This window comes from Pleuronectes platessa, chromosome 2 (genome assembly GCF_947347685.1).
Source record: "Pleuronectes platessa chromosome 2, fPlePla1.1, whole genome shotgun sequence".
In the NCBI taxonomy this organism is placed as follows: Eukaryota; Metazoa; Chordata; class Actinopteri; order Pleuronectiformes; family Pleuronectidae; genus Pleuronectes; species Pleuronectes platessa.
This window is the reverse complement of record NC_070627.1, coordinates 15820782-15848127: the sequence shown is the minus strand read 5'-3', so window position 1 is coordinate 15848127 and position 27346 is coordinate 15820782. Positions and strand designations below refer to the sequence as shown.

General features: G+C 42.3%; 1 protein-coding gene across 1 annotated transcript; it reads left to right on the top strand.

Annotated features, from left to right (window-relative positions):
- The first annotated feature begins 9558 nt into the window (after window positions 1–9558).
- LOC128447675 (zinc finger protein 385A-like) lies at window positions 9559–22719 on the top strand. The gene is given in 7 exon segments (XM_053429947.1): window positions 9559–9651; window positions 12720–12830; window positions 19530–19704; window positions 20235–20468; window positions 21061–21248; window positions 21344–21430; window positions 22450–22719. Coding segments are annotated over 7 exon segments (1158 nt in total).
- The last annotated feature ends 4627 nt before the right edge of the window (window positions 22720–27346 follow it).

The following is a 27346-nucleotide window of genomic DNA, read 5'->3' as shown; positions in this document are numbered from 1 at the left end:
GGCGAATGAAAGAAATGTACTAAAGCTGGCCCATCTCCCTTGATACAGAGCAGAGTAGAACGCAGTTTAGTAACTCTTGTGTGATTTTTATGATGAATATTTCAGACCCAAAGGTTTGAGGTCTTTATTTATTTAAAAATGGGCCAAGGCTTCCTCTGACGCAAAGACCTCACTCGGCACTATAAAAAAAACTTAATGGCTTGCATCACTGTTCACTCAGCCAGTATATCTCCGTCCCTCTCTCTCCCTCTCTCTCTCTCTTTTTCATATATATATATATATACGTATATACAAGTGTGTGTGTGTGTGTGTGTGTGTGTGTGTGTGTGTGTGTGTGTGTGTGTGTTGTGTGTGTATGTGTGTGTGTGTGCCTCCCCACGTAAACAGTAAAAATCTCCTCACCCTTACTTGAAGAATTACGGATTCATGTTGTTGCTGAAAAGCAATGTGACCTTTAAATCGAGGCTTTGCGGTGAGGGATGAAAAGTATTGACATTTAAAATGATGTAACGTGCGTGTCAGTCTGTGAGTTTGACAGACTGACACATATCTCATACGTCTGTGAAGCCTGAACCTAATGCACACAACAAAACACAAAGAGCAGAAGGTTGGATATATCCAACGGACGATAGTCTCAGTATTTAAACCATATAGCCCTCAACAGAAAAAGAATGCTGTTTGTTTTAATGCCAACAAAAATAGATGGAAAGGACCACATGTTTGGACTCATCTCCCAAAACTAATAATTGAAAATGTCATGTAATGAGGTTGTGTGACCAGACGTCTTTAGGAGAAGACTGGGGAGATTTTTAGGAAAACAAAGCTGGCGAAGTTTCAATTAGGGTTAATTCATAACCTCAACATGACATCAGTCTACATGATATCTGCCTGATAAACCTGAGCTAGGATGATTGATGCTCTCAAAGAGGCGGAACACGTTGACTGTAACATATTAGCAATCTGCTTTTTAATACATTTGCAACCAAATGCAGCTCACTGATAGAGATTAGCCAAAATGTGGTCTGAACCTCAAACACCTTCAAAAAGCACCAGTGTTGAAACCAATTGGCCGGTAAACAGTGTATGGCGAACAGAAGATGTAGTCTAACATAAGTGCCAACCACTGCACCACCCGCTGCCACAATTGTCTGCAAGGAAGTGGTGCTCGCAAAAATAAAAGAGGATTTCCAAAATGTATAGGGCCCGTAGTCTGAAAACCATGAAAGTCTGTCACCTGCATCGCATGAGTCAGGCCAGTAGCATGGGAAATAATTATTCTAGAGTTTGATCTTAACCAGCAGTTGTTTATTCTTTGCAAGTAGTGACAGATCAGCAAATAATAACATTAATGATTTTTGTAAGTTATTCAATATTTAATGGTTTTGTAAGGAAGTCTGCTGATGATCAGGAAACCTCATATATGCCTGTGGATAGGCTCTTTTTGCGCGAATTGTTGACCATGAAAGAAGAGTCCACGGCCTTGAAACTTATAGCACAAAACATTTACATCTTTCATTTACCAGTTTTAAAGATGCCATAAATAGCCAGAAGAGCCTGCACAGGCTAGGCAGTCTGCAGGGTCTCTTTGTTGTTTCCTGTTTACTGTCCTGAAGTGCCTCAGACCAAAGTCAAGCCAACCGCATGACTCTTACCCAGTATAGCCCTTGCATGTCCTTTCATGACTTCCACGCTATAGCATTAAACCACACTCTGTCCCTCAGGCTCCAAACCAGTCCAGAAATATAGCCTATAATTTCCTCTTCTGTGGACACAGCAATATGATATATGCAGTACGGCTGCATAGGTCCATTATAATTTGTTTGTTGAGGATCAAGTATTCATTGAGGTGGTGTGTACACTATTGTACACAAATGACAGGGAGATGCACCTGGCTCCTGTATGTCGGATGCCATTGTTGTGTGCCTGTGCGCTAATTTTTTGAAGAGTGTGCTTTTGTCTGTTTGCGTGCTTCGTTGTGTGCTTTTCGTGCTCAGGTTTCTGTGGGTCTGTATGTGCAGCACAGTGTTCTTCCACTTCCCAGCAGGTGTGTAAATTGTCTTACAAATAGAGTCATAGGCAGGGCCGGGGTAATGTTGACATGCTGGATCTCCTGACGCTCCTCACCCTGTCTAGTTTTTGTTCCATAAAGCTCTCTGTTTGTGACTCAAACTGCGCTACATAATCCTGTTGGAAGAGAAAGTTATCACCAGGTTCAGGAATCTGCCAACAAGTCCCTAAAGATCTGAAGCCTGAGAGGAGCTACAGATTAGGCAGATGCTTCTCTATAAAAGAAGAACCCATTAATATCCAGCATGTTAACATTCATACAGCAGAACTCACAGGAGGATCAAATCGGTGTAACTGTGACTCATACATACACTGTTTAAATCCAACCTTCACTGCCTACTGTGCTTTCTGTGTCTTAAAATTGTAGTGCTCGTCAATTTGGTCACGGATCTTTGTATTTTTCTGTATTATAACTATTGGATTCATTGTTATTTTAAATGTTGAATAGGAAGAGCTAAGACTCCACTAGATTTCGGTTGAGCAGTTTTAGGGACATGTTGGCCTTTCACATATGAAGAACGCAGCAGGGTCAGAGGCAGACGTGTTCACAAAAACAGGAAAGCGTTTGGACATTTCAGATCTTACTCAATCTTGGGTTCTTGTTTGAATGTCCTGATCCAATTTTAAATCTTTGTCGCTGTCTTCTACGTGTTTGTTAAAACGTTTTCATCCACAGTTATTTGTATTCTTTTTGTGTTTGTTTTTTTCCAGTTTCTCGTCTGCTGTATGTTAGACACGTCCTCAACACGCCCCCCTTTTTACGCTGTCAATTTTCCAGCTCACATGGGCTCACTCATTTCACTAGGGAGCTGGCAGGAAAAAGGTCCCCAAAATGTCCAGAGCAACAGACTCTAACATCGGTGTTCTCACATACAGCCCCTCCGGATCCTTTCAGGAAAATGTCCAGACTTTAGTGTATGTCTGAAAGCAGCTTGTGTATGTTAAAACCACAAAGCAAAATTTAGCAATGATAACATACAAATCTAATGAAACCAGCTCTTGGTTTAAACAGAGGCAAAGACACATCTGTATTTGAATTTTTCTTTTATCCTGAGCAAAAAATTTGCACTTATCCAGATTCCACATACAAAATATACAGAGGTCTGAGAAAAAAGAGCTGAACACAAACCAAATGCTTACATCACCGGTTATAGCTACAGCCAACATCTGCAAAGCTGTCATGTGTAATGTCTGTCTGAAGAAACCAAAACCAAAAATAAATATTGATCCTTTTGCAAAATATTCCCAGGTGCTAACCCGACAAATTGCCTCCATGCAGTAAATCCACCCCATTTTGCCTCATGAGATCCCAACAGAGAAACACTGATGCAACACAAAGACATAGTTTGTTACATGACGTGTAGTTTATACTGACAAAATTAAAACAACACAATATCCTGCATATCAGAAATGTAACATAGCAGACCCATGTACCAATTGCATGTGGCGCGGCGACAACCCAGGAGGAGAGCTGCAAAATAACCCAAAAAAATTTCATGCATGTGTGACATTTTGCATCTGACAGCCAAAGGTTGAGCCTCACATGCTGCTGTACTGACTGGCCTGCTTTCACCACAGCAGGAGCCGTTTCAGTTGTGTGGAGTACAACCGCCTTCCCCTGTAAATTAACCTGCAGGTTAACATGGCTCTTTACCTCCTCTGAGTCACCTTGGACTCACCTCAAAACATGCGGCTCCCTCCCCCTCCTCCGGTGATTTCCTACACCCCGTCTCCCCTTCCACATTCAGACCCCCTTTCCTCACTCAATCAAATCGACTCACTCAACCCCGATGCCATTATTATTTTTTTACCCAGCTCCTCTCACGTCGCCTGACAATCATGGCTTTTTTTTTAAGCTCTCGATAATAATAATGTTTCTTAATCAGTCAATACAGAGAGACAGACAGAATATTTCATGGGAAATGTGGAGGAAAAAAATACAAACAAAGCAAAGTAGTACCATCATTACATAATTACTTAAATGTTAATTAGAGCAGAGCGAATTACAAATAAAGCATCAAATCTGAGTGTGGGGCTGCAGCAAGACTGGCTGATCTCAAGAGCACTGCGTAAACACACACACACACACACACACACACACACACACACACATACACAGAGTTTCCAGTGAGAGAGGACTTCTGAGAGTTCTCGGGGAGGCAGCATTTAAGCCTGACCACTGGGGCACAGAGCATCTATCATTAAAACAAAGTACAGACTGAAATCAACTGTGTTCTCCTTCACTGGTCCTCAGCTCTGCTCTTCAACTGTGTCCTCTCCTCACTGTCCACATCTCACACTGTCCAACACAGCCTTAATCAGCATCGAGCTTTTAAGTTGCTCCTTTCAGAGCATTTTATATTCAGGCTACAAAGGGCTGTGTGTGAATGTGTGTGTGTGTGTGTGTGCGTGCATTGTCGTCTGTCCCTGCTTAGGTTGAAATAGCTGCCTGTGACTCGAGGGTAAGCCGAGCTGCAGTAAATTGGATTTCATGCTCGGTCCTTCACAGTAGCAGCATGCGACACTAAGACACAGCTATCTCCCCTCCTGCAATTACCACAAAGTTTGTGTGTATGGCTCTTTAAAGGTTAGACCCTCAAACACAAGCCACACGGGGGAGAACTCAACTAAATTGTGCGACATCACTTTGTGTTGACGATGCTAAAAGGTGGCAGACGACAGCTCAGCATTCCTGCAACAACACAACAAACAGGAGGGATAAATCATTTACACTAATGATGATCAACGACACACCTAAAGTGTCATCTGCCACCAAATGTTGGGCCATTGTGTGACTACTTCCCTTTTTTCAAAGTGTTGTGTATGGAAAGTTTGCAGAAAGAAAAACACAGTAGATCCACTGGTTTCTGCTGCCACTATAATCTGTGGCTACATCCATGCTGCCAACAATGTAGTGTGGCCGGGCAGAGACAGAGATGTTTGGAGACAATGACGTAGACGTGGTCTTTACTGATTCGTCAGAATCTTAGCACGTTCCCCCCCTTCTGGAAAAAAACAAGCTTCACCTACCAGTGTAGAACGCAAAGTGCATTATCAATGTCCCGATGATACAATTCCTGTTTGAGCTGGCACAAAAAAACAGTGTACGTGACTGGTCAAGTAATATGTGTTTCTCGGCGTGATGGTATGGATGGGGATTAAAACTGATAAGGAGCCAAAGTGCTTGTGTGGATAGAGATCCTTTTAGTTTTCATTTTGAAATGAAAACGCATAGTATAGATGCAGCCTGTCTTTGTCCCTCAGAGAGACAGCGGGTGTGGGGGGGGGGGCTAATCCACCACAAGAGCTCATTTCAGAGTCATCTGTGAACAGCAGCCCATTTAGATGCAGATGTGAGGCGTCTGACATCATGCGCCAAGTGTGGAGCTGAGGGGATTGCAACTAAACATGGCTGCATTTCTTTTTCTTAAATTGTCCCTTTTTTCTCTTTCGAGGGCCCCTGCTGTGTCTCTGTCCCTCATCAGACGACATGCTGTTAGACAGCATGTCACCCAGTCAGTGTCCTGTCCCCTTCCCCCCTGGTCCCATCATGGAGCACAAAGATGGAGGCACAGGCAGGGAATGCTGAGAGGCTTCAGCGGCGCCATTGACATTGACATTACCTTTGTGATCATTACGCCTAAATTGGCTAAATGAATTGCCAATTTAGGAGGCCTTACTCACAGCATATTGGAGCGTGCACGCCCGTGTGCACACACACAGGGGTTTGTGAAATCGACTGTGATGATAAGATTCTGTCTCCGTTGTCTGTTTTTTCTAATTTTTACCCCCCTCCCTTCAGCGTCTCTTCGTTTTTGTCCAACTACCTCTCTCTCACAATCTACACAAAAATTCAATAAGCTATTACTCAGACATTGATCTTTTTCTCAGCCAAACATTTGCATTAGAAAAAAACGGGCAGTTACATGAGGGGGTTGGGTGAGACAGCGCTGTCTGTTCATTTTAGAGGGGAGACGGAGCAATGGACGGCGAGCCCTGGATTTATAGAGTTTGGCAGCACTTTAACACTTTAACGCTCCTGAGAATGTGTCCAATCAATGCCCTCCCTTCCGGCGTGGTCGCTGTTGAAGAGCCGTGGCGTTCACTTATCTGATGTCATTGTAAATCACTCAGGAGGAGGAGAGGTCAGGGGATCCTGCTGCTGCGCTCACACTGCATCTGCGCTGCACAGCTGTAGGATGGCGCAGAATATGACACTGAAAACCTTGTGTGCCAACTTCACATACATCACCCGATTGTGAGTGTGTGCGCTGCAAATGCAGATTTAGAAGAAACATGCTTTGACCTTTACATTGTAATGTGGCGTAAAACGAGCTGCGGTTTTAACAGAGGCGTGACACCACCACGCTTCACTAACCAAAGAGGAAACAATAATTATACCTCTCATCCCTTTTATTCTACTGACACTTTATTGTCCCATCATTTTCCCTGTTAACCTTGTGTTTAATTGCATCTAAGAAATATTTTGTGTTCTGATTAAATGACCAAATCAAACAGAGACTCCACAGAACCTAAATGGTAACCTTGAGTATTGCATACTAAGCTTTATTCCTCTTATCTCCATTAAAAACACGTCACTGAACCCTCACACTGGATGATACCTTATGATGGTGATCATGGGTACTATAGTTTATTTTGTGCAACCCTGACAAACACAGTCCAACCTCCATGAATACATACAGCCTTGTATTAATCCACGACTGAAAGTAGGCCCCAGTAAAATCACCTTCTACTCCTGTTTTACTAATGTTTGATAGAAACTACAGTTTTAGGAAATGATAGTCATTTTTTCATTAGAGGTTCTGTGTGTAGGATTTAATGACATTTGCTGGTGAGCAACCAAGCAATTACCCTCTCCCCATCCAAGTGTGTAGGAGAAACTACGGTGGCCTTTAGTTTTACACAAAAAAGCAAAAGGCCCTCACTAGAGCTAGTGTCAGGTTTGTCCGTCTATAGAAACATGGCGTACGGGCTGGATGTAAATATAAAGAGCTCATTCCAATTCTTGGTTCCAGGTGATTGTGGATAAGGAAAGCATCCATCCATTATCTATACACTTCTCTTTTGAGGGTCATAAGGGGGATGGAGCCGATCCCAGTTGACATTGGGGGAGGAGCGAGGTACTAGACAGGTTGACAGTGTATCACAGGGCTGACATAAAGAGAAAACCATTCAAGCTCAAACCAAGTGATTATTAGAAGTCTCCTATTAACCTAACCCCAATCTGCGTGTCTTGGAACTGTGAGAGGAAGCCGCAGTAAAACCCTCACAGACACGGGATGAACATGCAATCAGAAAGACACTGGTTGCAACAGAGATTCAAACCAACAACCTTCTCTCTTTTGCCACCTAATCCATAATTATGAATTTTATAAATCAAATAACAGGCGGAGGCACTTTTATCTGATTTCTCCTCCTCCCCTCTTAACTCATTCCTTCTCATGCAGCACATTCAAAAGCAAACCGACACAGAGACAGCTCAGCTTGAGCTGCCACAACCTCAGGTCTGAAACAGTGAGTCTGAGAAATGCCAGGAGAGACTTTCCCCTCCATCTCTTTCTTAACCTGACAGCACATTCTTTACGTCCCTGCTGTCAGTGAAAGGAGCCTCCACTGCTGTCACCAAAATAGCCTTTATTTTTCAAGTTTTGACAAGTGACCAGTTTTTCTTTTCAAATGTAACAAAACTGTTAAGAAGTCATCACAAAGTGGAGGCAATAAAGATCGACGATTGCATATACTGTCACGAGAAAAGATTATAGAAATTCTCCCTGCAGAGTCAGATTGGGCCTGAAGCACCCTGCCGGTTTTATGCTCAAGAGGAGAATAACTTTGGGAAGCAGAAGTGGAGGATGGAGAGAGCGAAAGAGAAAGAGGATGAGGAGAAGGAGGAACAAAACAGCAAGAAGGACCGGAGCTGGAGAGAGGAGAAGTACAGATGAGAGATACAGAGGCAGGCAGACAGAGTAAGGCACCATGAAATGGGGATAGAAAACGATGCTTAGTGAGAGAGAGACAGAGGGAGAAATGTAGAAAAGGCGGATATCTGCAGCGCCCCAGCTGCAGATGCTTAAGGAGCTTAGCTCCCCCCTGCCCATCACACAAGACTCCTCAAGAGCAGGCATTCACTGCTGCTGAGCAGCTACTGAGGAAAGTCGGTGAGGGGCAGAGACAGAGAAGTGTGGGTGGCGCTCAACAAGGGAAAATGACGCAGGAGGAAAAACTGACTATTCGATTTATTTGCCTATTACTTTTATGACACCTGTTCTGATATGATGCTGAGCTTTAAAGAAAGAGTTCAGCACTTTGGGAAATGTGCTTTTTCAGTTTCATGCTGTGTTATGTAAGAAAATTAAAACAGTTTCCTAGTCTTCGGAGTGAATATAAAATGATTCAATGAATAATATAATGCCTGCCTGCACACTGACTAAAATGTATAAGACAAACGTTCTGATCCGAGTGAGTTCTTCTTCAAGTCAAAATCATAATTTGTAAATGTCTCCTTATCAACAGCTTGCACCTGTACACAGTGTTTGTACAATTACAGCCCTTCAACTATAAGCTGCAGCCGGCAGCTGGTTAGCTTAGCTTAAATTAGCGTAGAGACTGGAAATGGAGGATTTGATAGACTAGCTGTATCCAGTTGTAAGAAAATCCACCTACCTGTATTATTAATGCTGACTCACTGACAGGAAATTACACATGAGGGACTGTGTCCTAAAAAGTAATTTACCAAGAATAAAGTTTAGCAAATAACCTCCCTCTACACGGTAAACACAAGCTGTTTCCAGCCTTTGTGCCTATAGCTTAACTTACTACTTATACAGAGATAATTATTATTTGATATGAGAACAGTATCAGTCTTGGCAAAAAGTAAAAAAGGCTTTTCCACATTTAACAGAAACACTCAATAGCACTCAGTAAAGCTCAATCCTCCGCCATGCATGGACAAGCAGCCTCCTTAAATCCAATCACCGAGTTTCACACACTCATAGATATCAGTTCCCTAACTGTGCCTGATTTTCAGTAAGATCCATGAATTATTCCCTGGGAAATGGTGCAAATATATCAAAAAAACAAAAACAAAAAAAAGTCTGGTATTCGCCCCTTGATCTGGGCAGCAATGGGTTCTTCCCTGACCTATTCCACATTCTTCCAAGTTTCTCGTTAACACATCTAATAGTTTAAGTGTAATCTTTCTAGCTATCAAACAAACTAACCAACGAGTAAAAAGGGACAGGGGTGAAATCATAAACTCTTCAGTGGATGTAAATACAGTTTATTTCAATGGTGATATTGTATTTATTCTCTTTTTACTTGTTGACCTTGTTGAAACAGTCTTTGTTTTCCACTTGAAGTTTGTATTATCTTTCAGGCTTTTTAATGATTTTTCCCTGTGTGTGTGTCTTTGCCACAGGAAGTGTAAACCGACCGGGGCCGGTCCCTGCCTTCCTCAGGAGCCCGGGTGTCATGCCATCCCCGCTGGACATGAAGCCCTTCCTCCAGTTCCCCATGGAATCGCCTCACCCGGCCAGCATCGGCCTCTTCCACAACTTTAACACAGTGAGTGCTCCCAGGCGTTGTAGCACCTGCACACATGCACGAATACACAAGTGTTAACATGCAGCGTCTGGGATTTGTTATCTTCTGAACAGAAGACAGAGCTGGAATTCATGTGTGGCTTCGGGCAGACCAGTGATAAAGTGCTCATGATTTATTTTGTATAATCCAAACTGATAAGGTGACAGCTGTTTACTTTTTATTCCGCAAAGTGAGTTTCAGGATAATTGAGAAAATGCGGGGGCAAGTGTTTTACTGCAATAAAATGAGTTACAGCTAATCAATTGTATGAGAGGCACAGGCTGTATTCTCGACAGTCAGCGTTTTCTGCCACTCCTTCTCATTTCCAGATTGGGTTTCATGGGAAGGTCAGTGCGACGACAAGCAGGGACACACACAACACACAATACACACACACACACACACATACACAATCAGCTTATCTGCGTACACATAAACACAATGGCCCTTTGGCAATTTTATGATTCATCCTACTCTCTTGAGGACGTTGAGTGAGCCACTATATGTGCACCATTATTCAAATCTATCTCTGACTGCACAGTCAAATTTGAAAACTTCTAAAACACTGCTGTTTGTGATGGAAGGCTAAGATCGAGCTCAGCCAGCACATGGAACGGACACAGAGAAGGGCAATCTGACACAATCACTCAATGAGCTGTGGCAGCTGCTGCTTAATGTCCACTGAATAATGTGGACTTACAAAAACCTGTGCAGCTGTATTGATCTTTTCACCGGTGTTGTGTCTCCATTTCTGTCACCATTTTTCTGGCTGGAAAGACAACATGGCCATTTTTTATCCTGACTATGAGAAATCTGCTCTCCAGAGAAACAGCAATCGTTTTGGCATGACACTAAACCTATTCACTAAAAAAGATCAAGAAATCAAGTGTCCTCTTTAGTCATCTGTATTAAATCAACTTGACACCAATGATTCTCAGTTTAAGTGCAGTCAAAGGCAATGAACGGTAGCATGTACACGTCCGCAAAAGCCCGTTTGCATTCACTACATCCCGAATTTTATTTTGATCTGCACCAAATTGTACACAGTCAGAAAAATCAGTACTTAAATGTATGAATAAAAATCTTGCATTGTTTATCAAAATCCTGGATCTGCCCCCTGATCTGGATCCACATCAAAATATAATGGGTTCTTCCCATGGTCAAACCAAACTTTTTCACAATATTTGATGGAAATCTAAGTTTTGAAAAATCCTGCTCTGTTAATCAAACAAACGCACACGAAAATAAAACGTCCTTGATGGAGGTATAAAGAAAACTCATCACAAAGTGTTTTGGATTTCTCAGTGGTGGATAAAATATAAATTCAAACAGAACTGAGCCAGACCTACATATTCCATTGGAGTTAATGCACTCAAATCCTTACTCTGAATCTACACACACACACACACACACACACACACACACACACACACACACACACACACACACACACACACACACACACACACACTCACACAGTCATGTCTACACTGTGTTGGCACAGAAACACGTGTAGGTCTCAATGTGGAAAACACTGCACATGAGGTGAGCTGGACACGAGTTGGAAATAATAGGCAGCTTGAAAATGTAGGGTAAGGTCTATAAATATTTCTAACAATGGTTTCAAGCTGAGTTTAAGTTTTCAGACCAATTACAGGGTTTCCCCTGGTGCCTGGAGCTCGAGAGTGTAAACAGTCTCTCATTTGGCAGCTCTCGTTCAGAGTCTGAGCAGAGGATGAGAGGCTGCGATAAACCGCAGTGCACTTTTGGCTGCTTAATGAGGGAAACACCCGGCGTCTGGGTTGTGGAACTCCACCAGTGGGTCAGAGAGTCGACTCGAGTCATCTCAATATGAAGGAGTGAACATTTTATGATATGATGTTGTACACATCTGATGTGCCTGATCTGAAAAGAACTCACAATGTCTTGGTTGGTATTTGTCAGACAAGGTTGCAGGTTCATCACTTTTTCTTCCATTCTAAAAATATATTTATTGTTTTGATTGATATAATGTTTTTAAAATATTATTCAGAACATTCATAATTTTCACAAATATTTGTATTTAGATATAAATATATATTTGTATTTATTTATTAAGCATTAATTAACATGTGTACTTAATTCCAACATGTAAAGCATTCAATAATACATGAACACTAATCTTAAACAACATAAATTAATCAAAGACATAACCATATGACAAAAAAATGGACAAAGGCGCATATCACGTGGAAGTACATATGAATTAAAAATATACAATATAAAAAACACAGGTATATCAAGCAAAACGCAACATTTAGTAATATAAATAATAAATGAATATTAAAACAACTATTCCAGATGATGACCAATAAGAATCGTTTTTTAGAATAAGCGAAGGATTTTAAAGTTATAATGTTCCTGGTGCTGCTTGATAAGAAAAGGCTGACTGAGCAAAGGTGCTTCATTTAGTGTGTCATCACACTTTTTATATAATCAAAATTTGTTGTTATTTTCAGTTACCAACAACATTCATTATTTTCATTAGTCATTATTATATTTTTAAATATCATCATTATAATAATAATAATGATTATTAATATTTATCTATTTTAATTTGTTTCCTGCAATTAGAATCTCCCTGTACAGTCGGGTAGATCAGGTTTTGTAGGAGCCAAGCAAAGTACAAATGTGTGGCGAGCCTGTAATCAGGCCCCTCTAACCCCAGCATGAATTAAAGCGTTTGAACGGCACCCAAGAACTCAGGCACAGACAGCGGCACCAGCTGCTGCTGAGAAAACACACTCCCTCCTGTCCACATCAATCACTGCTTCCTCTTCAATTCCCTCTTTCCCACTCTTTTTTTTTTTTTATCTACCACCCTTCTCTTGCTTTAACGGCTCCCCCTGTCACTCACCTGCACTTTTTCTACATCACCTTCCTCTCTCATCCACTTTCATTATGTCCTACCATTGGTGCACTGCAGTCAGCACAAACACTGAAACACCGCCCTCCTAGTTTCTCCTGTGGCGTAGAGTCTTTGATGTGACCTCTGGGTGTTCCCTCCTCAGATGGACCCTGTCCAGAAGGCTATCATGACGCATACCTTTGGGCCACCTATGGTGAGGACTAAACGGCCAATCATCTCATGCAACGTCTGCCAAATACGCTTCAACTCAGAGGTAGGAACGCCTCAAACGTGTTGGGTTTGCTTTTTTACACACAATATCCAACCAACAACACCCAACAGCAGCGGTCCGAGGACAGTTCAACAAGCCCGACTAGGGAATGTGGGAACATTTTTGTGGCTGCGTCTTTGATACCTGTATGTTTACCATGTTTTACATTACATTGAGGCTCCCAACCATAGTTGAACCAACTAAAGAACTTGCAGGTCTGCCCGGCACACATTAGTGTGACAAGATGGCTTTTAGCTGTGTGGCCTTCCATGCACCACATTCACAGATGTGCAGATTTTTGTAGAGGAAAATACTACCAGCTTAAGTATGTGGGGTTACAGGTGATGTCTTAAAAGCCTCATTCACATGCTGGATGCATAAGAGCTCAGGCTACTCTCAAGCAGCCTCTACTCGTTACCCGAGATAACATTTCCCCAACACAGACCTCATTTAAAATCGTTCTTTCTTACAATGTTAAAAGGGATAACACCTCCTTTAAAGCAAAGTAGTATAGGTTAAACAGCAAAAAGGGTCATGATAGCATAGAACAGTTTTACATTTATCCTTAAGTATTAATACTAATATTAAGACTACTATACACCACAACAAAAAGACAGGTGCCATGTCAACCTGGGAAAAAAAATGCTTTTGTCCACCTCTGTCTGAAAACCCAGACTCATTAGTGAAGTATCCATCCAAATGTAAGAGAAATTCTAAAAGAAATACCAGACAATTAGAGTTAAGAAAGAATGAATGTGTTCAATCCACTTCCCACAACTTAACTGTGTTATTTCACTTGCTATCAGGTGCCGTTTAACATTATGCATCTTTAAAAGAAGAGGATTGCAACAAAATGGTGACAGATAGATAGATAGAAAATAATGAACGTGCTCAAGTGGTAAATCTGCATCGTTACTATTGTAAACTGGTTCATGCAGCCTCATGCATGTAGGATTGAAGACTCGACAGGCACAGCAACAATAACCAAGGGTAGGGCGGAGCTTAATAAATAGATCGATTGAAGACAACCTTTGCCTTCAAAACATCCTTTGATATTTCCTCGGGGCCAGAGCTCTGCACGCACAGTCCACACACATTAAATCATGACCTAAAATGTTTGCTAGCTGGACCTGAGGTTAGCTGGTGATTGACTGTACAGCTGGAGCAGGTGAAAATGTGGTTCACAGTTTCTCAGCTCCAATTTTAGCCTCTCCAGAAACGAGATCGGGGTGAGGAAGACGGAGGAAAATCCGGCTTGTATACAAACAGCTCCCGGTATCATTCTGGCACTCTTATATCTGAGTCGTGAAGGAACGTCAGGGTGTCCGAATAGAAGCTGACAGAAATTGTGGTGCCTGGATTGCAAAACAAATTTCTGTTGTTTTAGAAAACCTTCAGGTATTGCATGAGCGCTTTTTAGGGGGGGGGGGGGGGGGGGGGGTCCCCCGCCTCAGATGAGATTTGAATGGAGGGTTTTGAAATGTTTGATGAAGAAGCAGCCGGATGAACTCTAACTAACACAAACTCGTCCCCAGAGCCACTTTAAAGCTGATGGGGCACATTTTCTGCATTTCATTTGTGACAGATGGTGCAGGGCCAACATTGGGGAAGAGGGGACTGAAATAGAAGAGGCCAGAAGTGATGAAACTTTAGAGGAATGATTTGAGTGTCCCTGTTAAAGAGGCTGTAGTGTTAACTGAAGTTGAAAAACAAATAATAAAGAGGATATCCAAGACTCGGCTACTGGATAACATGATTGACTGATGACTTTATTACCTCCGCCAAGGAGATTATTATTATTAGTTAGCGGGATTACGAAAAAGCTACAGGATGGATTTCTACGAAAATTGGTAGAAGGATGTGGTATGGGTCAAGGAAGAACTCATTTAATTTTGGGGTGGATCAGGATCAGAGGGCAGATCAAGGATATATTTTCCTCTTCTCAACATCTCAAAATAGAGCATTTTTTTTACCTTTTCAGCAATTCCCAGTGAATAAGCGACAGGCCTACACAACACAAATCACCCATATATAGAGAGCATGGAGAATTTGAGATTACATATTTCCACAACATGATTCACATTTCTGATTTACCTGCCTCAGAAAAGTGTGTGACCACCCCCTCAGTGAAAACAGCTCTACATCATAATCTCTGGAGTCAAAAGGGCACATTTTTTAGCTGAATTTGTTATGTAGTACAATTTAACATCTAGTGTGAAGTTGAGTGATATATATTCATGAATAATAAAAGGGATTTTACAGAGGGAAAAATCCCCCCAGACGACCTACCAGTGTAACCTCAAACCTCAACATGAGTAGAAATCAAACAAAAGCCTGATACGCAAGTCTAAAAATATAAACGCCCTCCTGTGATGAAGCGCTAAATACTTGCATTCTAAAAGCAGTGGTGTGTGAAGGACACATCCAGGGAGGGAGTCATATGAAACTTGTGTAACACTGCCCTTTTCTCTCTCTGAGGGGCCACTTAATTATATCTCCCCCTGCTCAGTCCTGCATGTTCTCACATGGTGTACATGCGCGTGGAGTGATTCAATTTACCCCAGCGTGTCTATATCTACATATTGCATGGGATTTCACTGGATGCGAATGTCGGAAAATGTTTAGGGAGAGTTTCTCAGGCTCGGGTCACAGCCGCGCTATGCTGTGAGAGGTTTCATACGGAGCCACCTGTTTGTCCAGCTTGCTGTTTTGCTGGTGAGTCGCGGTGTGCATCTGCTCCGCTGCAGCTCTACACCACTGTCCACAGTAACCTGAGAGACTGGGGGCTTAAAGCATGCAGGACATTCTTTAATAATGAAGGAATACTCTGCTTACAGTTTGGATTACTCCTGCTGTCCGGGCTGCGCTGGGGCTCAGAGGCAGAAAAAAACATTATTTCTCACAGAGTCTTCGTCGGTCACGATCCACCATATTATATAAAATAATACCAATATTTGACTTCATATATGTGTGTGTGTTTGTGTGTGTGTGTGTGTGTGGGGGGGGGGGGGGTTAAAGGGAATTCTCAGGTACTCCCACGAAAGGGGCCGATTGATTGGTAGATAAAGGCCATTGAGAAGCAGGTGCCTCTCACTGCTGCTACACTGTAGCTCCCCATGTTGTAATTGCAACATTGCAATTCATTTCAGGCCACAGAGGACAGATTAGCCTGCCAGTGTTCAGCTCAGCTCTGCTGCAAGGCTGACGTCACGCCATGCTGCATTAGCCACCGTCACCACTGCGGTACCATGCCGGACACCTCTCTCCTTCTCGCTCTGATCAATCCGCCTCTTCTTCAACTCATGTTTCATTCATGTCTACTGTCCACTGTAGGCAGCAGAGTTTTCTCACAATTTTCCTCGTCAGTTTTCGTGTTTTCTGCTTCTCCCTCAGTGCAGGAGGAGTACAGTACAGTAGTAATCATCTGTCCCCAGGCCCTATCTCTCCATCTCACCAGCTTTCCCCCCCCCCCCCCCCCCCCGTACAGTAGATCTGTCTGTGCGACCAGCTCTCTGCTTTCTGTGCCATTGTCACTTTATAGATAAAACATCAAAGCTCTTCCTGCTTATAGACAAAAAGGATTTCAGGGACATTCACTTGCTCTCATTTCCCCCCCCTTAAATCCCATCTCTGCTTCCTCATTCGACTTAATCCCTCTTTTCACAGGCTCTGTCACAGTCTCTCTCAGTTCAGTTCACAGACTATTCCAAACGTTTGTTTATATTTTCGCGTTATTCACATTTCCTCCTAACACCAGTGATCAGGTGCAGTGATCTCATTTACATCTGATTGTCTTTGCTGCATCTGGTCTCCACCCCCACCTCCGAGGCTGCCAGGCCTTTTAAGCTTGAGTTGATGGCAGACCTTCATCGATTTCTTAAGTCCTGACACTGAAGGTCACAGGGAGTGAAAGTATCAATGCTCAAGTGTGAAAAAAAAAACAATTGGTGGTTGCAGAAAGGGAGAAGAGAATTAGAAGGACAGCAGCACATAGTGTGGCCTGCAACGAGCAGAGGGAGCATCGAGTATCTCTCACTTTCAGGCTCTCTGCTGTCATTCGCTCTTCCACTTGTGGGTCTTCATCTCCTTGTCTAATTGCGGGGCTTTGGGAGGCAGCAGCCAGAGGAGTTGGGTTACACCGGCAGAGCTATATCTGCCTTTCTGTCATCACCAATCAGGAGGAGGGCTATATGGGTAACTATCATTGACAGCTAATACCTGAGGCTTACAGAGGCATCCCTGACACGTCCCCGTGGTCCCTTCGCCTCTGTGAAGGGCCCCACGGCCTTGTTATTGACATAACGGAAACCTGTCTAATCTCAGCAGTGCGCTGCTTGTGCATACGCATGTTCATACAGTCACACACACGCACACCCGGTCTTGTATTACTGTATTAGTGAAGAGCTTAGAGAAACTATATTTGTGCTCTAACACTTCACTGCTTTACTTTGATTTCATCTGATGCTGACATGCACATCCATATCCGGACTTGGGAGGCTCTCTTTGCACCCGCCCAGTGTCTCGAGGAAGAATTTGCATATTGGACGATTCTGCACCTCGTGATTTAGATCCGATTAGAACGATTAGTGCTGGTGCAGGGAGCAGTGTGCCCATGGTGCAGCCAGGTGGGGGAGTAAGAGCATGGAGTCTGGACTGGTATAGCATATGCGCGACATTTTAATGCAGGGAAAGAAGAGTTGGCACCCAGCACACACCTTTCTAATCATAACCACAATCTTTCCTATAGGACCAGTGTTTTAGCTGCCTCAATATATTTTAATAAACATTTATTTGCAATAACCACAATCTTCAACTAACCTTAAGTTTACAATAGTTACCTCCGCCAAGTAAATGTGTGGGGTATGACCTTTATTTGTTTGTCTGTTAGTTAGCCGGATTACGCAAAAGATAAAAACAGATTTCAACAAAACTTGGTGGAAGGATGTCCGGGGAGAGCATATTAAAATTAGCTTCAGACTTGGATCAGGGTGCGGATTCCAGATTATATTTGAGTAGCACTTCCACTGTAGTCATTTAAAAAAACCTCACTAATACAATGCAAGGATAAGGCTAATATAGAACTTGTCTCTGATATGATTAACTGGAATAAACCGCAACACCAACTTAATACTGGCAGTAAGGACTTACTGAAATGTCAACACCTCTTCATATTTCCTCAGTTTAAACTGATCTTCTTACATGATATACCATACAAGGACAAGCACGCAAACATGTACACGCTAGCGCACACAATCACACACACATTTGTACAGCTCTCTTAGTGAGGACACTCATTGTGTTAGGCTTCCACAGAGCAAGGACCCAATCGCAGACTTAGATGCCAAAAAATACTTCTTTATTTAACAAAAATAGGAAAACCAAGGAACTCAAAAAGGCAAAAAATGACAAGAGCCAAAAACAGAAAATCCAATTCAATAACTTGGCAAAACAGAGTTCCAAAGAGGCTCAAAAAATCAGAGAGTCCAAAATCATACCAGATAACAGAGTTCACAAATAGCAGTATCCAGGCATTGCTTCTTCACAGTCAAAAAATGATGAGCCAATCCGACAGGGGACAACAGAAAGACTGGGCTTAAATAGAAGGGGAAACAAAGACAAGACACAGGTGAACTAATTAGGCAAACACTCAGGTTGACGATGGGGAACAGGTGAGGGAGAAAAAGAGCGGGAAGCAGTAGAGGGCGGAGTCTCAGGACAATAACAAAACACACATGGCCTGACATCCTAACCACAACAAGCACATGACAACACAAATAAACAGGGGGAAAGACATGACATAACAAAACACAGGCAGGATGCACAAGGGAAAATGTCTTTAACCACCAGGGTCTTAACACATTGGCATAATGCATTCCCTAGCCCCTAGCCCCTTACCCTAACCCTAACCATCCAAACTAAATGTCTCACCCTAACCCTTGACCTAACCTAAACCTAATTCTAACCCTTATCCTAAAACGAAGTCATAACCCCCAAACAGTCCATTAAAGTGGAGTCACAAAATGAGAACTGGCCAAAATGTCCTCACTTTCCCAAAATGTCCCCACTCCGTTGATTGTACACTCAAACTGGTCCTCACAAAGATAGCACAAGAGCACACACATGCACACGCAGATACAATCTTTTTCTTGATTTGATCCTTTTCTCTCTCTCTCTCTCTCTCTCTCTCTCTCTCTCTCTCTCTCTCTCTCTGTAGCTGACTGTCAACTGTCACTTGCAGCCAGCAGCCCCGCCAGTCCATTTGAGATAATCCCACCACTCAATAATCATCATCAGCTCAGCAAGCCAGTTCAGTGATTAAACCAGTAGTGAAGGAAGATGAGAATAGTCTGGATGCTACACTCGTCCCTGAGGACCTCTGCAGCACAATACATCCGCGCTGCAGCTTTTATATTCTGTAATGCACCAAAAACGCAGGATGCCAAATGATGTAGTTTGTTTAGCTGAACATTTATTGAAGCCAATATGGTTTGAAATGTCAGCAGGTCACTCATGCAACAATGTGACAAGTTCATATCAGAAACTGCAAAGCATAACCACAGTTTTTCTGACTTCAGATTATATGGGTGTCATCAAGACAAATGGAATATAAGGTGGAAATGAGCATCCACCCCTGCACATGTATAATGATCCAAAGTGAATGAATCTCATGTAAATCTCTTAATTGTCTTGTGCTTCTACCAGAGCCAGGCAGAGGCCCACTACAAGGGGAACCGGCACGCTCGAAGGGTGAAGGGGATCGAGACGTCCAAGACAGCTCGTCTCCAAGATGGGGACAAACTGCCCCCTCCCCCGACTGCGTCCCCCTCCCCACCAGGCCCCTCGCCACCCAGCCCTGTGCCTGATCCTAATAAGCAGGGTGAGCATAAACTTAGATGTGAGGTTACACACACACACACACACATACACACACACACACACACACACACACACACACACACACACACACACACACACCCATACACACAAATGCAGAAATCTGTCACAAAGTGGCACAGCTGCTGCATGAAGTGATAGAAACTAACCAGAGAGGAGTGTTGGTGAGCTGGTAATTATTACAGAATTTCTACACCAAGTTAGTGTTAATGTGATTTATTAAAACTTTGTCAACATTACAGATCGTTAGAGTTAAATTAGAGTTGATCATGAAATAACATGTAAAATGAGCTGTTGTCAGGTCCAGATGTTAGACAGTGTTAAACCGTGAAAGATCAGCATCATGTTGTCAAACTTTTGTATCAGGACCATCCAGCTCAAAGCGTGTAAATCATTTACTAACGTCAAAACTTTGTGCCTTTACAGATGTCACCTCAACCTGTCCCAGCTTCAACGAGTCACCTTTGACCCCTTGCCGCTTCCCAACACCCACACTGAGCTTGGCAGACGCAGAGTCTCCCCTCGTACCTTCGGCCAGCTCGCCTTTGACGTCCTCTCCCTCCCCAAACACCACGTTCAGTACCCCCCCAACGGATCCTGCAGCGGCTGCTCTTCCTGACTCCCTGTCTCCGGCGCCCAGCCCATCTTCAGGAGAGTCAGAGGAAGAGAAAGCCAAGAAGCTTCTCTATTGCTCCCTGTGCAAAGTGGCTGTTAATTCCCTCTCCCAACTAGAGGCACATAACAAAGGTAACTCAAAAGCAGCTTTGTCAGAGGAAGCATATTTTCTTAAGTACATCACAACGCAGGGTGTGCACAGGCTTGAAAGAAATATACTTCTACAAACAACAGCGTCGTGCCATCTGCTGTCTTAGATTAAGTGTGGCTCTTTAGAGGATATTCTGCACATTCTGCATTTTAAGTTTGAAGAACTTAAGCCAGCACATTACTGCCGTTTAGTGGTTATAATGGCAGCTTTAAAAAAAAAGAGGGATTTGACTGAAAAGTTGGGATGAAATCTCAAACTATCCTCTGTCTCCATCACTTAATGAAATAACAGAAAATGTTCAATTCAATCAATAGTAGCTGGAGGTTTCAATTATATCATATGATTTTCATAGAGTTGAAAATGGTAGATGTTAGAATTTCCTCTTTTTCGTCATTTTTTTTACGGACTCCACCAATGTTGGCTTAAAAACTGAGGTTCAGAATTACTTCTTGAACTTAGAAATAATGTAACCATTAGGTCAATAAATTTAGCATTTGTAGTAGTTAGTAAATGTGCTTTACTGCGACAGTCTTATACTGCCATACAATGGACTTTCCTTTTTATTGTTTCCAGGTACCAAGCACAAAACCATTCTGGAGGCTCGGAGTGGACTGGGACCTATTAAAGCCTACCCTCGCTTGGGTCCGAAACCCAGCCCGGAGCAGGGAGGGGAGCTGTCCTCAGACCCCGACACTCAGGAACGCACCTTCCACTGTGAGATCTGCAATGTCCGAGTCAACTCTGAGCTGCAGCTTAAACAGGTGAGAGACTTAGATAGACCCGCGAAGCGTGAGAGAATTATTTCCCAAACAATCACAATATCCAATTTCTATTCCCTTTTCATTTTCTGCTGCAGCATATATCTAGCCGGAGGCATCGAGATGGAGTTGCAGGGAAACCCAATCCTCTTCTCAGTCGGCACAAGAAGCGCACAGACTTTATGGTGAGGCCTCGGTTTGTCTCATATTCCATGTTTATTAATTCTCTCCCATAAGATGAAGCTTATATGTCCTGAGTCAAGGTGAATAGTCACTGAGTAAAACCAAAACAAGACAGGTTCCCAACTCAAGCCTCAAAAGATGTAACGCAGTCGTCGTTCCTATGGCCGAAGCTTTTCTTCACCCTGAATACAGATGTGTGTCAAAACAGTCATTGCTTCACTTCATTACCTGTGTATAAAGATGGATAACATAACAGCTCACAACAATTGAAGCCAAATCCTCTAGATTGCCCCCCACTGGCTAACGGGTAGTAGTGCATGGATCAATTACATTTTTCAAAAAGATGGTTTCTGTCATTTACAGTAATTCTCATTGCAGTGATGCTTGTCAACTGACTATTTTAAGTTGGTTTTAATTTATTATTTGTTGCTATAAAATCGGGCGATGACATGATTGACAGCCGAGACTGATTCGTGATTGGTCGAGCACATGTATTGGCGGCTCCATCCCATCATTGCTGAAGCACATATACTGGCTCCAAATTATTTCTTTGTAGCAAGATGGCAACGTTTGTCTCCAGAGTATTTTGCCTTCATTTCTGGACAGTGGGAGGTGGTGAATATGTGTGGTCCAACTGTACATACAGTCTCTTCTTTACTTGTGCTATAGGTTGATTGTTTTAACACACATTATGCAATGCCGTCTGCATTTCCTTGAGCATTCAGTTGCACTCCTGGGATGAATACTAACAGCAGTTGTGGTTTGCTGTTGCCGACCATAAATCTCAAGCTAAAATGGTAGCCCATGAATATTTATCATCTTAAATATCCATGTGTTGCATTGTCATACATAAACAAACCCCAGATAAATAGTTCTCTGCCTATTGTTTGGCAGACGTGACAAAGCCTGAGCCCGAATGAAATCCATCTGTAGATTTTTTGGGCTTGAGTTTGGACTCCATCCTCCCATTATACAAACCACATCATTTAAGTTCAAAGAAAACCCTTGAATTTACCAGTAGCTAAATATTTGTCATATTTACACATGAACCTCTTTGACTTTCTGACAGGAACTTTCAAAAACTCTGGGGGGCGGACTTATACCAAATCACCTGGCTGTCGCTGCAGTGATGGCAGCCGCAGCAACCTCCAATCAGCTGGCACTACGATCTGCTGGGCCGGCCTCCCACCATCAGCACCACCTCCTGCAGGGAACAGCCCTCAGCCTGCTGAGGCCGGCCCCAGGGCCCATCCGCACCACACATGGCCCGATCCTCTTCAGCCCTTACTGATGGGGGGGGAACGAGGAAGAAGCACACTGTGAAGAGGAGGCCTGCAACCATGTGCCATCAAGAGCCAGATCAGCTGCTGTGGCTCAGTGGACATAAATATGACTCTTCTTGGCGCGTGCTGTAGTTGCAGACCACCGACAAATCGCAAATAATTCAGACTCGATATGTTTGCATCATCCCCAGTTTCCCTTCATTGCTTAACTGTCGGCCAATTATCCGACTGACTCCGCAGATAGTTTTACGAGGAACTTCAACACGTCTCATCAAGCATGGGACTCCTTGAGCATCAGCAACTTAATATCTCCATCTACCATGTGATCCACTGAATCTGCCTCAAAACCCTACCTCTCTTATGTTTTTAATGTTCATCTCATTACTTATTCGAAGCATCCATGTTAACCAATACATGTGCTGGGTTAGATATAGTAGCTGCCTCTGATGTTAGCTTATCCTACTGTAGTCGTCACAGAATAGTGGATTGCATCACTGTACAGTTCTGTTTTTTGTGGCCTATAAAGAGAAAACAGTTCCAGCAATTTAATGTTCCTGCAGTAACCGGCAAACATTGTACAGTATGTGCACACTAGGTCTATATTAACCTCAGTGCGATAGAAGCAGCAAGTCAAAGAGGAACAGACAGAGTGTAAAAATGACATGACGTCTTAAAACTGCTGATGCACTCATCAACAATTTTAAGGGTTTGGAGCGGATGTGATGAAGTGTTCACTCTCACAATCCACAATAGAGAAATGTTGGAGGAATTAAGAACAGAAAGGACAAGAGACCAAACCCCATGCAAGGTTATTAAAAGTTAGAGGTGAGACGTTGTTTAAAAGGCGTAAATACATTTAAAATTATAATTATAATAATTTTTCTTCCATCTGCAGATCACTGCACAAAACAGAATGGCTTTGTTGTCTTAATGGAAGAGTTTCTAACACTGTGAGAAGAGCAGGGCAATAGTTCATTTACAACTTAGTAGCAGGTACATTTGCATTTTGTGCACATTTGATGATACAAATCACAGTTTCACCACATTCACACTTGAGGAGTGAGGAAACGGTGGGAAAGACACCAGCATCATGATAAAGAAGAAACAGAAAAGGACCACACACACAGATGAATACTTAAAAAAAACACAACAGCAGCAAAACACATGATTTTTTATAGTATTATAGGCCTGTAGTGGAGTAAAATATGTTTAGTTTGTCTGCTCTACCTTGTGTACTCCGACCCTACATGATCCTGACTCTGCCAGTGAAGACTGTCATAATGGCTTGTGACACATCAGAGGGAAACTTTAGGAAATGGAAACCGTAGCAATACTTTGAGCACTCCTGCTAACTTTTCTTGTTAACTGCAATAAAGAGAAATGTCTCCAAATGTATTAATTGTTATTTACGAGACGTGTATTGAAACATTACTGTAAATGTAGATTAAAATGATTAAAGGTATATGTTGGGGCTTCCTAATTGTTCAGTTAAAATGAAATAATTAAACCGAATTTATGGTTGTAACTAATGTTGATGATGAATTCATTTCTCTCATAATTACATGTATGAGCATACGACGCACACACACACACACACACACACACACACACACACACACACACACTCTTGTGTCTCTGGAAAAATTGACTAATTTGTGTTCTTTGTGTAGTATGAGATTATGTGTGTGTTCAGGAAAAAACGTTTGTATCATGCATTCAGTTCAGTTTCTCATAGTCTGATCAGTGGAGAGCGATGTGCCTCTGTGCGTGTTAAAGAGGAGAGTGGAAAATGGGGATAATGTGTTTATTTGGGGGGGGGGGGTTGTCCTTAATCTCCAGGGAGAGTGGAAGATGAGGGTGAATTATCCAGAGGAAAAGGGAATCGGGGAAGCCAGGAGAGTTTCAGGAAGGGGACCGATTTAGCTTTTGGGGTTCGACCGGGACAAAGAAGATCAAGGCCCGTTTCTGGAAGGTCAAACAGATTTGTTTTAGTCCACGTCATCAGGCTCCAGGGGTCAGCTCATTTGTCTCTTTGTCCAACTTTGATTTTGCTTCCTGTTCCTCCTCATTTAGCAAATATGAAACTGTTTAATCTTATCAATTATCTCCATCTTTCCTTTCCTCTCAAGCCTCAGTTCTCTTTCATGCTGCCTTTGCTTGATTTCCCCTCCTTTTTGGCTCGCAGGTGAGTCCAACTTATCATCTCCCTTCCTCCTTCTCTCTCCTTACTGCTACAACAGTGTCTGTAGACAACTTAAAAAAAGAGGATCCACATAAAAAAACAGGAAGCTTGATGATCAGAGGAATAAAATAAATTGTGGAAATACGTTGAGCATGAAGTAATGATTAAGACGGGCACATATGTTCACTTTTTAAGGTGAGAAACTCAACACTGCACACTTTTTTTAATGCATAGCGATGTTTTCTTTTCAATTCTCCCAAAGTCAGATGGTTGGTGTGGTTTCTGTGGTTTTCTGTGGATTCTGCTCGTATTCTGGTGCAAACCTCACTTGGCTCAACAGCTGTATTGTGTGCTCTACATTCTCATGAACAGCACTGATGTTGAAAATAACTAAAAATAATAAACTAACACGCTTTAGTAAGGGTGATTTCTTGCACTTTAGTCAACTTAGGTTCACATGTTAGTGGGTTCACATTTGGTAGTTAGTGCAAAAGCGACGACACAACTACAAACGCCACACAACGGAAACATAACCACAACGGAAGTGAGCCACGTCAGATGTTGAAAATGAAACGAGCAGAGTTATTTACGGCAATGTGGTCAAGTGAGACTTTGCTCGTTAAAACCTGGACAAGTCGGTCAGTGCTTCGAATGAGCTGTTGTGGCACATCTGCGTTCCTTGTTTGAGGATTCTCCAAATGGGGAAACTGTTGAGGCTTTAAAGGTAAGAATTGGGAAGATGGGAGGAGGGAGGGAACTGGGACAGAGCAGGTGAGTGCTATACAAGTCAAGCAACGGCTGGCACAGAAAAAAAATCTAACAATCAAGATTTAGAGATGAATTAAATTGAGTTAAACCATCAACATGTAGATGTTAGCCTGTCACATACATTGAAGTGTGCACAACTGAGACAATCAATACAGTATAATTGAGTTGAATATGACTCCAGTGTGACATGATATCAATTTCAGAAAACGCAGCCTATCCTGATCTGTGTGGACATCTACAGTGACTCTTTGAGCCTTCATTATTTCCTGTTTTCCGTTTTAAAGGGGCCATATCGTGCAAAATACACTTTGTCATTTTTAAACGTAAATATGTCTCTTTAAAATCTTGACAAGCTCCCTAAATATGAGTGAAACACATTCTCTCTCTCGCGCACTCAGACGGTCCATTTGGATTTCGAGCCCCTTGTGACAAACTACACGGCTCCAGGTTGATTGACACTCCCGGAGCTCGGTTTCAAGTCTGCCCACAGCGGGTGTGTTCCACTTGCATCCTCTGTTTCTGAGTGAATTCACGTGGCAGCCCTTGACCTGGTGTTGGTTGTTTTTGCCTCCTGTCTTTTTTCAGTGCTCTTGTGATCGGTATCTCTGATGTGTCTCAGCTCTGTCTCCAGTGTCCTTTCAGTCTCTGCATCCACACTTCACTCTGTCACTTTGTCTGTCTGTCTCTTCAGGTTTACCTTGTGCTTCAGCTCAGTTCTTTGTGTCTTGAGAGTTCTTGAATTATGAATTTCTGTTTGCCTGTCTATACCAGGGACTTTATTTCCTTATTAAAAACGCTTCCCTTCACCTACCAGCCTTTATCCATGGGTCTGTATTTTGGGTCCTGAAAATCCCTCAACACAGAACCACACCGTGGCTGTTGAAATTATTTCTACTGCGTATTCTACTTTTGCGCTTTGAGAAAATAAGAGGGTACATTACTGCCACTCAGTGGTGAGAAATGGGTTGAGTGCTCTCTTAATCTTTTCAAACCATCACAGGAAAACCCATGATTTCTACAAGTCAGGATTTTGTTTATTGCATTTTAACAACTTCAGTCTTTTTATGTTTCCCATGTTTGGTTGGACATAATTTTGTTTCACATGGATAAAGATCAATAATGATTTATACACTCATTATTATATCATTAATGAAGGATTAAACTCATTTTCACTGGAGCGCACAGATAGATAGTGTGTTTAAAGGAGTGAAAGTAAATGCACATATTACTCTGTTTATTGAGATAGACTACTTTTATTAGAGTGGGAATAGAATCTGTTTAAGGATTGAATCTTAAATTCCAAGTTAATCAAATATAGTTTTGTTGTGGGGCTCAACTTTTCTTATTATTTTCAATAACTTGATCATTTCTGAAACAAACATGATATAACATTTTCGCCTCATCACAGTAACTTAAATAAACGTCACACAAGAGTTGTGCTATACACATTTATTACCGCACACAGGTTTTGATAGTTATATTTACCTTTGTGTGGCATAACATTTAAATGTAATCAATCCTCCAGATATATTTTTGGAGGATTTCAGTTTTTCTTGATTTTTGAATCAAGGCAATACGCTTCCGTAGCAAAGATTCAAATCTCAGGCACAAATAGTATAATTTAATAAAAAGAGTAAAAAGTAAAAGTACTAAAAACCTTAAAAAGTACTATATTATAATACTGC